The sequence below is a fragment of the Schistocerca piceifrons genome, chromosome X, assembly GCF_021461385.2.
Source record: "Schistocerca piceifrons isolate TAMUIC-IGC-003096 chromosome X, iqSchPice1.1, whole genome shotgun sequence".
Lineage (NCBI taxonomy): Eukaryota > Metazoa > Arthropoda > Insecta > Orthoptera > Acrididae > Schistocerca > Schistocerca piceifrons.
Window position 1 is genome coordinate 893,433,273 of NC_060149.1, and position 13,115 is coordinate 893,446,387.

Genomic DNA, 13,115 nt, shown 5'->3' on the forward strand with positions numbered 1-13,115 from the left:
GAAAAAATTCTATGCAATCAGTATGGAATGAGAATAAACAAGAAAAAGACTAAAGTGGTGGTATACAGTATAGGGGCAGAATATGAACCTCTGAGAATGAGAATTGGAAGAGAGGAGCTGGAAGTGATACAAGAATTTACTTACCTGGGAAGCAAAATCACAAGAGATGGTAGAAGCGCGAAAGAAATTGCGACCAGAATACAAAAGGCCAAAATTGCATTTAATCAGAGGAGGAACTTACTCACCAGCAACAACATCAGTTGCTTGTTAGTAGATTTAATGTCAACAGAAGTGTGTAGCTGGCTTTATGTGATGCCACCTCCCTCTATACCAACATCCCCCATGTACATGTTTTGCCTGCTGCTCTTTACAGCAGACACCACCATCCTCACCTCAGCCTTAACTGGACATGATTACCCCACCAGCCTAGCTCAAAAGCAGATTTCCCGGACCATCACATCCAATCCTGGTACTGCTGATCCCTCCAAAAAATGACTTCGAAGCACACCACTTGTCACTCAGTATTATCCTGGTCTGTAATGTGTTAATCAGCTACTTCAACAAGACCAGGACTTCCTAAAATCATGACCTGAAATGGGATTCATTCTGTCTGAGAATAGCTTTTCGTTGTCCTCCCAATCTCTGCCATGTCCTTGTCAGACCCTATGCTCCTTCTCCACCTACCCTATGGCTCCAACCCCTGTGACTGTCCCCACTGCAAAACGTGCACTATGCACCCTCCTATCACCATCTATACCAGCCCTGTAACTGGCAAAAAATACACTATCAAAGAGAGTGCCACCTGTGAAACGATGTGTCATGTACCAGCTGTTACGTAAACACTGTTCGGCCTTTTACATTGGCATGATTATCACCAAACTATCAGTTATGATGAATGGGCATAGGCAGAGGGTGTGCACTGTCAACACTTAATATCATGTTGCTGAACATGCTCTACAACATGACAGTTGTGATCTCGGTACCTATTTCACCACACACGCCATCTGGATTCTTCCCCCAGAACCCATTTTCCCAGAACTCTGCAGGTGGGAACTGGCGCTACAACACGTCCTTGGTTGTCGCCACCTGCCTGGCCTTCATTTACATTACTGTCTTCCCTCCTGGCATTTCTTCACAGTAACTTCTCCTCCCTTCATTGCGTTTTAGTTTTCTACATCTTTCATTTTCATACCTATCTATTTTTTGCCATCCCCCTCCCATCTCTCTTTCTTACAATACACTTAGCTTTTCACTCTTATTAACTTGTGCACAAAGTTATAGAAGTAATCTTTGTCTTGCATATTACACAGTCTTCCACCTCCGCCTTTTCAAATCGCATCTGGTGCAGTCCCCAACACTCTGTCTTTTTCTTCTTGTCTCATGCAGTAAGTCTCCCCGACCCGAAGTTCTGGGTGACTTTTCCAAAATTTAACACTTTCCTTAGACCTTCCCAGTCCTTTTCCTTCATCCCTCTTCCTGGTCCTTCATCCCTTCTGCTGGACGGAGTCACTGGCTCCAAAAGCTTGCATAATTATAATCTTTTCTTACATGCATGTTATACTGCCACTTGGTGAGTAGATTTTTTTATCTGTCCAATAACATTAAAAGGTGAATACAGTGTGACGCGAGAGAGAGAGAGAGAGAGAGAGAGAGAGAGAGAGAGAGAGAGAGAGAGAGAGAGAAAGAACTTTGGCACACAGACTGTAGAATGAGTATTCATCATATAGCTCAGACTCTGGCTATACCCAAACACCCTTGTCCATGACACTGTAACCGAACAATTTCATATAAAGAAAATGTCTGCAAAACTAGTCTCGAAAATTTTGACCGACTATCACAAGTTCAACCAAGTGCTGATTTGTGAAGAACTTTTGGAAAGGTGTGGAAATGATGGTACTTTTGTGGCAGTGTTATAACAGGAGATAAGTTGTGGTTTTCAAATACGAGACAGCTCAGAGTTGCACATCGCACAGTTACCATGTCCCAGGAAGGCATACATGAGGAGGCACAAACTAAAGGCAATTATTATTTCTTTTTCAGTGCTAGTGATATCATTCACCACAGTTCGGTACCTAGCTGACAGACTGTCAATGCTGCCTTTTATGTGGAAGTCCTCAAAAGACTGAAAAAGGGGTTGCACACATCAGATCACACATCACTGGTTCCTGGAAGCTATGCTCCACCAAGACAATGTGCGCAGCGATGCTGCTTTCTTGGTTATGTATTATCTGTTACTGGGTGTGTAAGCCCCGGGACAATGGGGAAGTCCAGGAAAAAACCGGGGACTTTTTCGTTCAGGTAAAATGAAATGTCGTGTGACGAGGGCCTCACGTCGGGTAGACCGTTCGTCTGGTGCAAGTCTTTCGATTTGACGCCACTTCGGCGACTTGCACGTCGAGGGGGATGAAATAATGATGATTAGGACAACACAACATCCAGTCCCTGAGCGGAGAAAATCTCCGACCCAGCCGGGAATCGAACCCGGGCCCTTTGGATTGACAGTCTGTGGCGCTGACCACTCAGCTACCGGGGGCGGACACTTTGTTCAGGTGAAAACTGGGAAAAACCCAGGAATCTTTTAGAATTCCAGGAATTTTTTTTTTTAGTTTTCAGTTAAATTTTTGTAGTTTTGACTGATAAGAACCGACACTCTTACAACGAATTTTACTTTTAGCCCCATAATGCGGAATAATACTGCAGCAATAAAACATAAATGAGGGGGGGGGAAAAAATAAAACCTGAGTTGCAAAGGAAATGCATAATTTACAACAACAAAACATGGTGCACACACAAGCGGCTGCCAACAGCAAAATGTGCCAAAGGCCTTAGGACGAAGACTATGCAATAGGTCATAACAACAAACTGCTTCAGATGAGCATGACGTAACAGTGGTTTACATTAGATTTGTTTGAGCAATTGCCAGCAGGCTCATGCAAGTGCGTGGGTGAGTCGTGTATGAGAAGTACCTTGTCCCGCTTCGGGCTACTTGAAGTGCGACTGTAAGCTGTAGCAACAAGCAACCAGATGCTTCCCGAAAAAAAATTTCTGGTTTGCCAAAGCTGCCAGATTCGCATGTACGCAGAGCAGGCTGAGTTGTTGGTGGGAGGGGGCTAGTCTCCATGTGACCTCTGTTTACGTTTAGTGATTTTGCTGTTTCCTCTTCGTTTACAGCTCTCATGTCAAATGAAAACAAAACAGATTTCTGTGGCTGGGGGCTATCAAGCGAATTAAAACATATTCGCATAATTATGGAAGGCTAAAATTAGTTTTTTTTTATTTCATTTTATTTCCAAGTTTTTGGCAGCCTGGCATTAAATGCCTTGCAGAACAGTGAAGTTATTTTTGTGAATTTGCTGAAGAAATTCGACTTTTATTAATGTTTTCCACAGAGGCAGTCAATTTATTTGAAACACTATTGGCTAGTGTCAACTATTTGCTGAATTTCAAATGCACATTTTTATCTTGTGGCACATATGGCATTATGCCATAGTAAAGAACCGACCATTAGATAATACAGTAGTGGTGCTCCAAGAAAATCTGCATCCTGAAAACAACACTGAAAACATTAATATCATGTTGGGTCATACTTTTTTTGTGAATCTGGACATACAAATGTGCACTTTGAGCTGAATTATGCATTTTAGTATGGTTCATGAAATTCCGATGCTCTTTTAGTATCCTGTGATATCCTGTTTCGTTTATTAGATAATGCAAGATCTCTTAATGCTATACATTTATGAAGATATGGGCTTCCTACGTCATTGTAACTGTACGCACACACGCATTTTCTGGCGCTCTCTGGCAACTGCCAAAACGAATTCTAACAGATCGTTGGAAAATATTAAGAATGGTGGTTTTGAAAAGCATTAGACTTTCAAAGTAAATTTCATTTTATGCTGCCGGCTGGAGTCGCCGAGCGGTTCTAGGCACTACAGTGTGGAGCCGCGCTACCACTACTGTTGCAGGTTCGAATCGTGCCTCGGGCAAGGATGTGTGTGATGTCCTTAGGTTAGTTAGGTTTAAGTAGTTCTAAGTTCTATGGGACTAATGACCTCAGCAGTTAAGTCCCATAGTGATCATAGCCATTTGAACCATTTCATTTTATGCAAGATGAATTATGTTATGTGTGCAAATGTGCTTTAAATTTCTTGAATCACAGAGCATTTGATTCTCATTTAAAGCTTAACACTTTGAGGATCAGGCATTTAGAAAAATTTCGAGCCCAGAGGGCCGAACATTTATGTCATTATTTAAAATTTTAGTGGCACATTTGTTTGATGTATCTTAAAAAGGAACACAAGCAAAAATGACCAACATTATATGTGAAAGCTTAGCTTTCCTGGTAGCTACACTATGTATATTAATTTAAACCATTAACTTTTCATATTTGAGTGTTTGTGGTACTCAACAGTAATGTTGCTATTGGCTGACTACATCACATGTCCTAGGCTCTGAATACCTGCTATCATTGGCTGGCAAGATCATGTGATATGAGCTATGATTGGCTTACAACAGTTTTGAAATCTTGATTTCAGTGCTTCGGAAACTAACATGCTGCATTTTGTGGAATTAAAATACATACTTTCATAACCCAAAAATATACAGCGTATTGTAATACAGAAATATGCAGCATACATGTAGCTGTACTTCAAAGTGCTTTTTTTTCCTGGGGTTCATTTTCTGAAGTGCTGGGAAGTTCTACGCCAGTATGTAAAACCTTAATCATTCAAAGGATTGATAAATTTTATGGTTCCGAGTGAAAATGTACTGTCATTTAACAAGGAAAAAGTGTATTTTTAACCAGAATCCAAGAAAAATCTGGGAATTTTTCTCCATGTCTGCGTATACACCCTGTATTAAAAAACTAGATGGCAACACTGCACCAGCACCCCCCCCCCCCCCCTCCCGCTCCCTTACCATCCTGACCTTGCTGTGGAAGATTTCTTTTGTTTGTTCCTGGCTGAAGACAACCCTGACAGGAGTCCATTTTCGGACCATCAACAATATGAAATCTTCTATTACGTGTGCCCTAAAGAATGTCCCAACCCAGGCCTTCCAGTAAGCCTACAATACTTGGAAACCATGATGGAAAGAATGAATTGACAGGAGGGTTCTGTTTTGAAAAATTTTGATGCATTGTACTGTTCTGATCAATAAATTAGTTTTTATGGACTTAGTTGTATTACCTTTCTTACAAACCTTATCTGTTAGTTAGAAGAGATATTATTTGTTGTTGTATGAAGACATGTGAAAATATTTCAAATTACCATTTTTTTTCTTTTTTTTCTTACAGTCTGAAGAAGTATCAGAACAGGGAAGTGATCCCATAGATATCAGTCGCTTGACAGAATCAATAGCAAGAGCTACCTGCCTGGCTGTGATTAATCTTCTAGATTTATTAGCACAGGCAGGTCTAACGAAGATAGCAGTTCGAGCAATGATACACCCAGAAAATGTAAGTTAATTGCTACAGTTTTCATGAGTACCATCACAGAGAGAGCAAAGGAAACTTAGATGTGTGTTCTGTAACTGAGCTTAAAGTGTTAATGGCTTTTTATGATACAATGTTTTCAAAAGAAAGAAAATTGGTGACTGGTTTGAGAAATTTGTCATAAGGTAGCCAGTGTGTTATACCTGTATATAGTTGGTATTTCTTTTCAAGTTGGTTAAAATACATTGCAGATTTATGGAATGTAGAATATAAAAATTGAATCCCCTCACAAGGCACATGCAGTGTGCTTCTTATTTTAAAGTATCACTATGCACTATGATTTCACCCTTCAAACCAATGATTGTGTTACTTTGGGTGATTCATACAATGTTGTCACAGAAGAAGCTGAGTAGCTCAGTGGTGTAGTGGTTTGATACTAAACTGTTGCATTGAGGATTGTGAGTTCAAAACTCACCTGCACTAAACAATTTTAATTTGTATATTCAGTTTGAGTACATTCTAGAAGAATCCACAAATGTCAAGAATCATATACTGTATGTGTTCTGGCCAGAGGCAGTTCGCTCTGTGCTCTTTTATGTGCAAGTGCTGAATAAACCTTTGTTAAGTGAAGTTAGTGCTTGTCATTCATCTAATTACACCTTCTTCTACATGACAATATTAACTAGGATCTTTCTACCACTTCTAACACTACAAGTTAGATTTCAAAGGAAATTTGTATTGTTCAAAAAGAGGACTGTGTTGTAGGTAAATACAGAATTTTTGCCATATATTTTAGTGGTTATTGGGTTTTGGACTTAAATATCATTGGTTGATGCAACATCAGGTACATTATACTCCCAGGATCATATTCCATTAAGACATCATCTTGATCAACCAATACTTAGCTCATATTTATCACAGCATATTTAGCTTGATACACTCGAGCTTCAAATAAAAGTGTAGGAAGCATGCTTTTATTTGCACTATTTCCCTGTATCTTGACTGAAAAATTACTTAACTTGTGAAGAAAAAACAGTAGAAAAGCCAGTATCAAATAAAAATAGTATGAAATTGATAGATTGCTACTCATCACATAGAGGAAGCGTTGACTGGCACACAGGTATATTGAAAGAAAACTGCTAGATAGTATCAACTGCAAGGACGTCCATCTTGATCAGAGTGTCAGCTTGACTAACCACACCTTTTACACATTTCCTCTTGTTTCATCTCTCACTCATTACACCCTGTCATTTCAGCTCTAACTCATTACAGTCTATGTTAGACACACTACTACACTAAACTTGAAACAATGAGTTGCAGAGGAGCATTGTACTATACAATGGGATCTTTGTTGTCGACTGGTTTCACTGATCAATGAAACAGCTCATTTCCCCATTACCCGTATGTCCAGGGGCTTAGGAGAATGGCGTTCTCCCAACTCTGTAGTGGTAGGATACTCTTCTGGCAGTCTCAGCTAATAATTTGTTTGCTTGGATACATGCTTGGAATAGCTGTCAGGCACAAAGTGTGTCAGAGTAAACGAGCAACTTCTCACCTGTGTGAAATTCCATCTGTTCCACAGTGTCAGTCAGTATTCAGCATAAAAAATGAAAAATTTGCTTAAAACCATTGCTGCCAAACAGTTTAATTTTGTAACTGGTATCTTTTGTGTTGGCGCCATACATTGATGATGATGATGATGATGATGATGATATGGCAGTTTTTTATTTCTAATAATATATTAGTAGTGGGAGTGGCTTGCTAAAATATTAATTGCTGTAAGGTGTATCACATCTCCATTCACTACATTCTTTAATCTACTCATTTGTATTATATTAAAGTTTTTTCCTGTAACATTATAGAATTAATTGTTTCCTTGCTAAACATGCAGTAATAACCGAAAACTTGCATACCAATGACTGTGTTGAGAGATTGGGCACTGATGAGGAACATCCATAATGTTTTCTATCACAAACCTAAAAGAAGATACTTTGTCAGGAGTCTTCACACTGAAACTAATCATTCTCCACATATTTACCATGAAAAGTGGCACACTTCTCTTACTTATGGATGAGCTAGTTGATATCCTCCTTCAATAAATGCTCAATTTTGCTTCTGTTCCGTCTTTCTTATTATGGTATTGTCATCCTGGAAATGCTCGGCAAACAGTTGGCTCTTCATACATTGAAAGAACATGTCACAGGGTTCCAGTTCAAGGAAATATGGAGAATGGGAAAGAGTTTCATATCCCACACAGCAACATGTGTCACTGCTGTGAGTAATGTCCTGGCATTTTGTTGGAATGCTTGTCAGTACATTTTTGCATGATTACTTACCAGGGTATCATGGTAATATTGTCCAGTAACTGTCTGTCAACCACACACCATAAAAATAAAAATTGTCAGCATTACTGCCACTGAGTGATGTGTGTGTCCAAACTCATTCTAGTGGTCAGCAGACAGGTATAAAGTGTGAGCTCATACAGCAGTATAAGGTGAGACACTTGATGTTTCCTAAAGCATGTGGGTGATATTTGTCAGTGACCCGTGACTTAAGATCCCTTTCCTCCACTATTGTCTAGAGAGAAATGTGATGGTATTGAGGCATCAGGACCCCCACATGTATGAGAATTTATCATTCCTCACTGAGTGATGGGCTTGACTGCAGTCTCATTTGGTCACATTATAAAAACCTATGCTATTTAACAATATATCGAACTTTGGAGCACTGCCTGCATGCATGGAAACTTGTTCATCATGAATGTCCTTCCAAAAACAGGAAACAAAGTGACATTCAGATAAAAAAATTTAAGTGGAAAACCAACAGGGACATCTGCTGCCCCTGCATTGCAAAATGTGAAGTTTATTCTTTATTCTTGCACCCAAAACTATGACATTTATGTCCACCATAGATATGCTAAGGAATTAAGCATTCATTGTAGTGATTGAAACACATTACTCTAGTTTTTAAAATGTGCAGAAATAAAAGAGGAAATGATTAACTTACCAATGGGTACAACAAGTAGTACCCCAGCTGCATGTAATGTATGTCATAACAGAAGGTTGTTTACTTAAAAAATAAGACAGGGTTTATTCTCATACAGGGCTATTTTCAAGTGACATGAAGTACATATTCAATAAGTTAGCAATTTCTTGACATTTAAAAACAATTTTACCTTTTGTCTTTTAGGTGGGCTATGAAGCTGGAAGCCAAGGAGAAAAACTTCCTCCAATTTATATGAATAGTCTTGACAATGAGCTGATCCCCATTCTTCACAAAGCTGCATCAATGTCTCAGGACAGCCCTGCTGTTGTTTTGGAACTGATTTTTCATATAATGTTGCAGTGATATAAATACTGATGCAAATTTGTAACAAATATGTACAGTGTAATGCGGTAATCATGTATTCTCCACTTGCTGTTACAAACAGTAAGGATGTGTTTGTGTTATTTGAAGAACTGTGTTATTACTCACAATTAATATTAAATGGTATGTGACTTGTATAAATAATTGTCCTCACTTAGTTCAAAGTAATATCTCCTTCTCAATTTAAAGTCATCGTATGAGTTCATAGTGATTTTATTTGTGATGTAGAAAGTCTTTAATATGTCAGAAAGATTTTTAAATAGTTGAAAACTATTTTCATATTAATGTTTTTCCTCTTTTTATTACTTTAGCTGTCAGTCTCTGAAATATATATACTGTTGTTATTTGTTTTAAGTGAGCATATTTTGTGTGTTTATCATCATAATTTTATATACCAACTGTTTTTCAGACTGTAAGATTTAAGGAAAAGGACTTGTTTGAGAATTAGGGATTTAAAAGGCTGTGTGGTCGGAAGTTGAAGTTAATTTGTTACTTTTATTGTACCGATAAATTACAACGATCATTTTCTTACAATAGTCTGTGAAAAGTGATTTTACAAGTAAAGCTCAGGGTAAATGTTGGAGTATCATACTGGAATAGCATCAGTGACTTCTTTTATTTTTGGAGTATATTATCTAACTGTATATAGATAGAATATTTAATGAGTATACTCATGTTTCCAGCCAGATTATTAAAACTGCAAAAATGTAAGTTTTTAGCTATCTTATCACTCATGTTACCATTATAGCATTAAGGTCTTGTGCATGTAAAGATACTTTTTACTGGAAGACACACCTCCATTTAGAATTTCAGCATACTTAAGTCATCTGTCGTATAGGTCAACTGTTAGAAAAGACTGTATTTTTTCAGTCATTAATCTGGTTTGAAACCTGATCTCTATTTGAAAGGATCCTTTAAAGTAATGGTGCTAAACTAATATTGTAATTTTTCAGTGTTCCAGGCTTATATAAGCAATTAAATTTGTGAGTTTTCCCTAGTGTGTCTAAAATGCTCCACCAGTCTCATATTTTAGGATGACTGTAGTGCCTTATGAAAACTGAAATTATTTTAAAAATTTGTGATCATAAATGTGATAAAAAATATATTTTTGTGTTATTAACTGTATTTATTTTTTGCATTTTATGATCCTTACATTTATATTTTACTGCATATCTGTAACTATCTCAGGAAATACATATCTGAAAAACAACACACATCAGTTTAAAATTCATTTCAGTATTATTAATGTAATCACATAACACTGTTTGGGCACAGGAAGAGACACTCTTTTTGCATGTACCTGGAGCCCACAGTTTTATTTAGTTTTAAATATGCTGTATTCTTATTTACATATTATTGACAACTGTAGGGTTGATAAATGATTGATATTTCCCATGTTAACTGTCCATTTTCACACTGTCCATTCTAAAGTTAGTGTAACGGATTCATTTACGTTAACCTTTATAAAAAAAGCTGATGGATTTATAAAAGGAAACTGTAGTTGTTTCTTTTGTAGAAATAGAGTGTAGTACTGTAGAGAATTTTGGACTAAGTTCTCAACTAAACACCCCTATCCCCATTTCTCCATCTCCATCTCAAAAAAAAAAAGAAGCTTAAATATGTCTGCTTGTGTCTGTATATGTGTGGATGGATATGTGTGTGTGCGCGCGCGCGAGTGTATACCCGTCCTTTTTTCCCCCTAAGGTAAGTCTTTCCGTTCCCGGAATTGGAATGACTCCTTACCCTCTCCCTTAAAACCCACATCCTTTCGTCTTTCCCTCTCCTTCCCTCTTTCCTGATGAGGCAACAGTTTGTTGCGAAAGCTTGAATTTTGTGTGTATGTTTGTGTTTGTTTGTGTGTCTTTCGACCTGCCAGCGCTTTCATTTGGTAAGTCACATCATCTTTGCTTTTTGATAAATTTTTCCCACATGGAATGTTTCCCTCTCTTTATATATATATATATATATATATATATATATATATATATATATATATATATATATATATTATTCTCAAACAAAAGTGCTGGCAGGTCGATAGACACACAAACATACACACAAAATTCTAGCTTTCGCAACCAATGGTTGCTTCGGCTGGAAAACCTAGGTTAACCCTAGATTAAGACAGAAAATGACCTCAAATAAAACTTAACCTGGAAATCTGCATGGTATACACATTAATCATAGATCGTATTTGACTGGTGAAAATTCTCAGTTCAGAGTCAGATTCAGCTCTAATCATCAGTTTATTGGCACTACAATTCATTGCATTTGTTTTTAGCAAATATCAATTGAAATAATAAAAAAAATTGTTAACAACTGAAAAAATGGCAAGTAAATATGTGACTATGACGTTCCCACGCTGCTGATGCTCAAAATGCTCTTTTTTTTAAAAAAAGAAAAACCTCAATGTTAGCTTAAGGAAATTACCGACTACCACGTGTACTTAATGATCACTCTCATAATAGCTCTTCGGAGATGACTCATAATTTATGTGATTTGTTCAAAGGCATTTAATAGACACTTAGCAGGGTAGAAAGAAAGGAAAACCTGAAATATTTGCAGTAAACAGTTAGGTATGGGAATTTTGACAGCAACCAATAATGATTCAACATCACTTATACATGTTCTTTCAGTAGCTATGCAATTCATATTAAACTGTTAACTACTGAACACATCCTTCAGCTGCTATGACAATTCCATATGCATTTTTTTCCCCATTTTGTACTACTTTCTCCACATTATTGGTCATAAAGATATTTACAACAGCGTTACCATGCCTTTCCATACCACTGAAACCATTCTATACTCTCTGTTTTCTGAGCATTCTGGACCACCGTTATGCAAAATTCTGTGTACAATAACAAATATCTGAGCATTCAGATATATCCACAGAGAACGATGATGATGATGATGATGAGATCCAATGAGCAGCCTGCACATTCTGTGAAATGATGGACCCACTCTTGGAGCTATGTAACAAGTAATTTAAGCTGAGGTTTCCTTTGGAAAGAAGTACTGTAGAGCAATTGGAACTAAGGCTCAGAGACTATCTTATGAAAACAATCAAAAGAAACCAACCACTGTTGCATGTTGCTGTTAACTTTAAGGTTTTAGGCTTTTCTTTCACTCAATTATATCTTTCTACTGGCCCAACGCAATTTACAGCAGCAAATCTTTCTTCATTGACAAAAGTTTGAAGATTGCTCTGTTTTCTGTTTACTTCCTCCCACGGTTATAGCAGAACACCTTTGATAATACGTACTATGTATCTATGACGTATAATAAATATCTGCGGTCAAAGTGCAACAATCGTGTCAATAGCCGATTTTAGCCGTGTTGCTGAGCATGTTGTGTGTTACCTAAGATCAAAACTGAATATTTTTTGGTGGATCCAAGTTTAGCATTATACAATAGAGTTCTGAACATAGTTCACTTTCTGATCTAATATCAAATTTGATTTCCAGTCAGCAATATTTATACAATTGGCGCCCAGTCTGCAAAAATACTGCAGGCATGTGAAACCTGACGATACACAGGTGAACAACTGTACTGTACACATTGATTTTGGTGGATCCAAGTTTAGCATTATACAATAGAGTTCTGAACATAGTTCACTTTCTGATCTAATATCAAATTTGATTTCCAGTCAGCAATATTTATACAATTGGCGCCCAGTCTGCAAAAATACTGCAGGCATGTGAAACCTGACGATACACAGGTGAACAACTGTACTGTACACATTGATTTCAGTAGAGTAATAGGCATCTCAGCTATTCAGCTACTAGTTCTGTACCATATCTTTGAAAAGAAAACCACTTTTGTACACAAGTAGAACAACATAATTGCAATGAACACTTCCAGTTCCAAGGAGCAGAAGCTAACACCAAGCAGTTGCAGCCCATTTCAGAAAAGTTGTCATGTGATTCCTACCAAGCTTACAGCTAGCTGAAGTGAATATTAATCATTAATTAATTTCTGCAAGCCCCAAATTGACTTCATAAAAACATTTTTATGCTCAGCATTCCTGTTCACCATATCTCAGAGGGGATGATGAGAATTCACTGTTGCTATTATATTTTGCTCATCAGATAGTGTTACATAAACTAAGTTGTTGTCATTGTGTTCTGCCCGAAGACTGGTTTGATGCCACACTCAAAGTTCCTGTACCCTGAGCAAACCTCATCATCTCCAAATTACTACAACCCACTTCCCTTTGAACCAACTTATTGTACTCATCTTTTTTTTCGTTTCCCTCGGAAATTTTTACCTCCCACACTTCCCACCAATACTTAGTTGATGACTCGTTGGTGCCTCA

General features: G+C 37.5%; 1 protein-coding gene across 1 annotated transcript in view; it reads left to right on the forward strand.

Moving 5' to 3' along the window:
* LOC124721730 (zinc finger FYVE domain-containing protein 9) overlaps positions 1-9,997 on the forward strand; it is a 377,978-nt gene extending 367,981 nt beyond the window's left edge. The window contains exons 18-19 of the mRNA XM_047246829.1: positions 5,294-5,455; positions 8,621-9,997. Coding sequence (XP_047102785.1) covers positions 5,294-5,455; positions 8,621-8,779 — 321 coding nt within the window. The 3' untranslated portion in view covers positions 8,780-9,997. The remainder of the gene's footprint in view (positions 1-5,293; positions 5,456-8,620) is intronic.
* Positions 9,998-13,115: the final 3,118 nt, after the last annotated feature.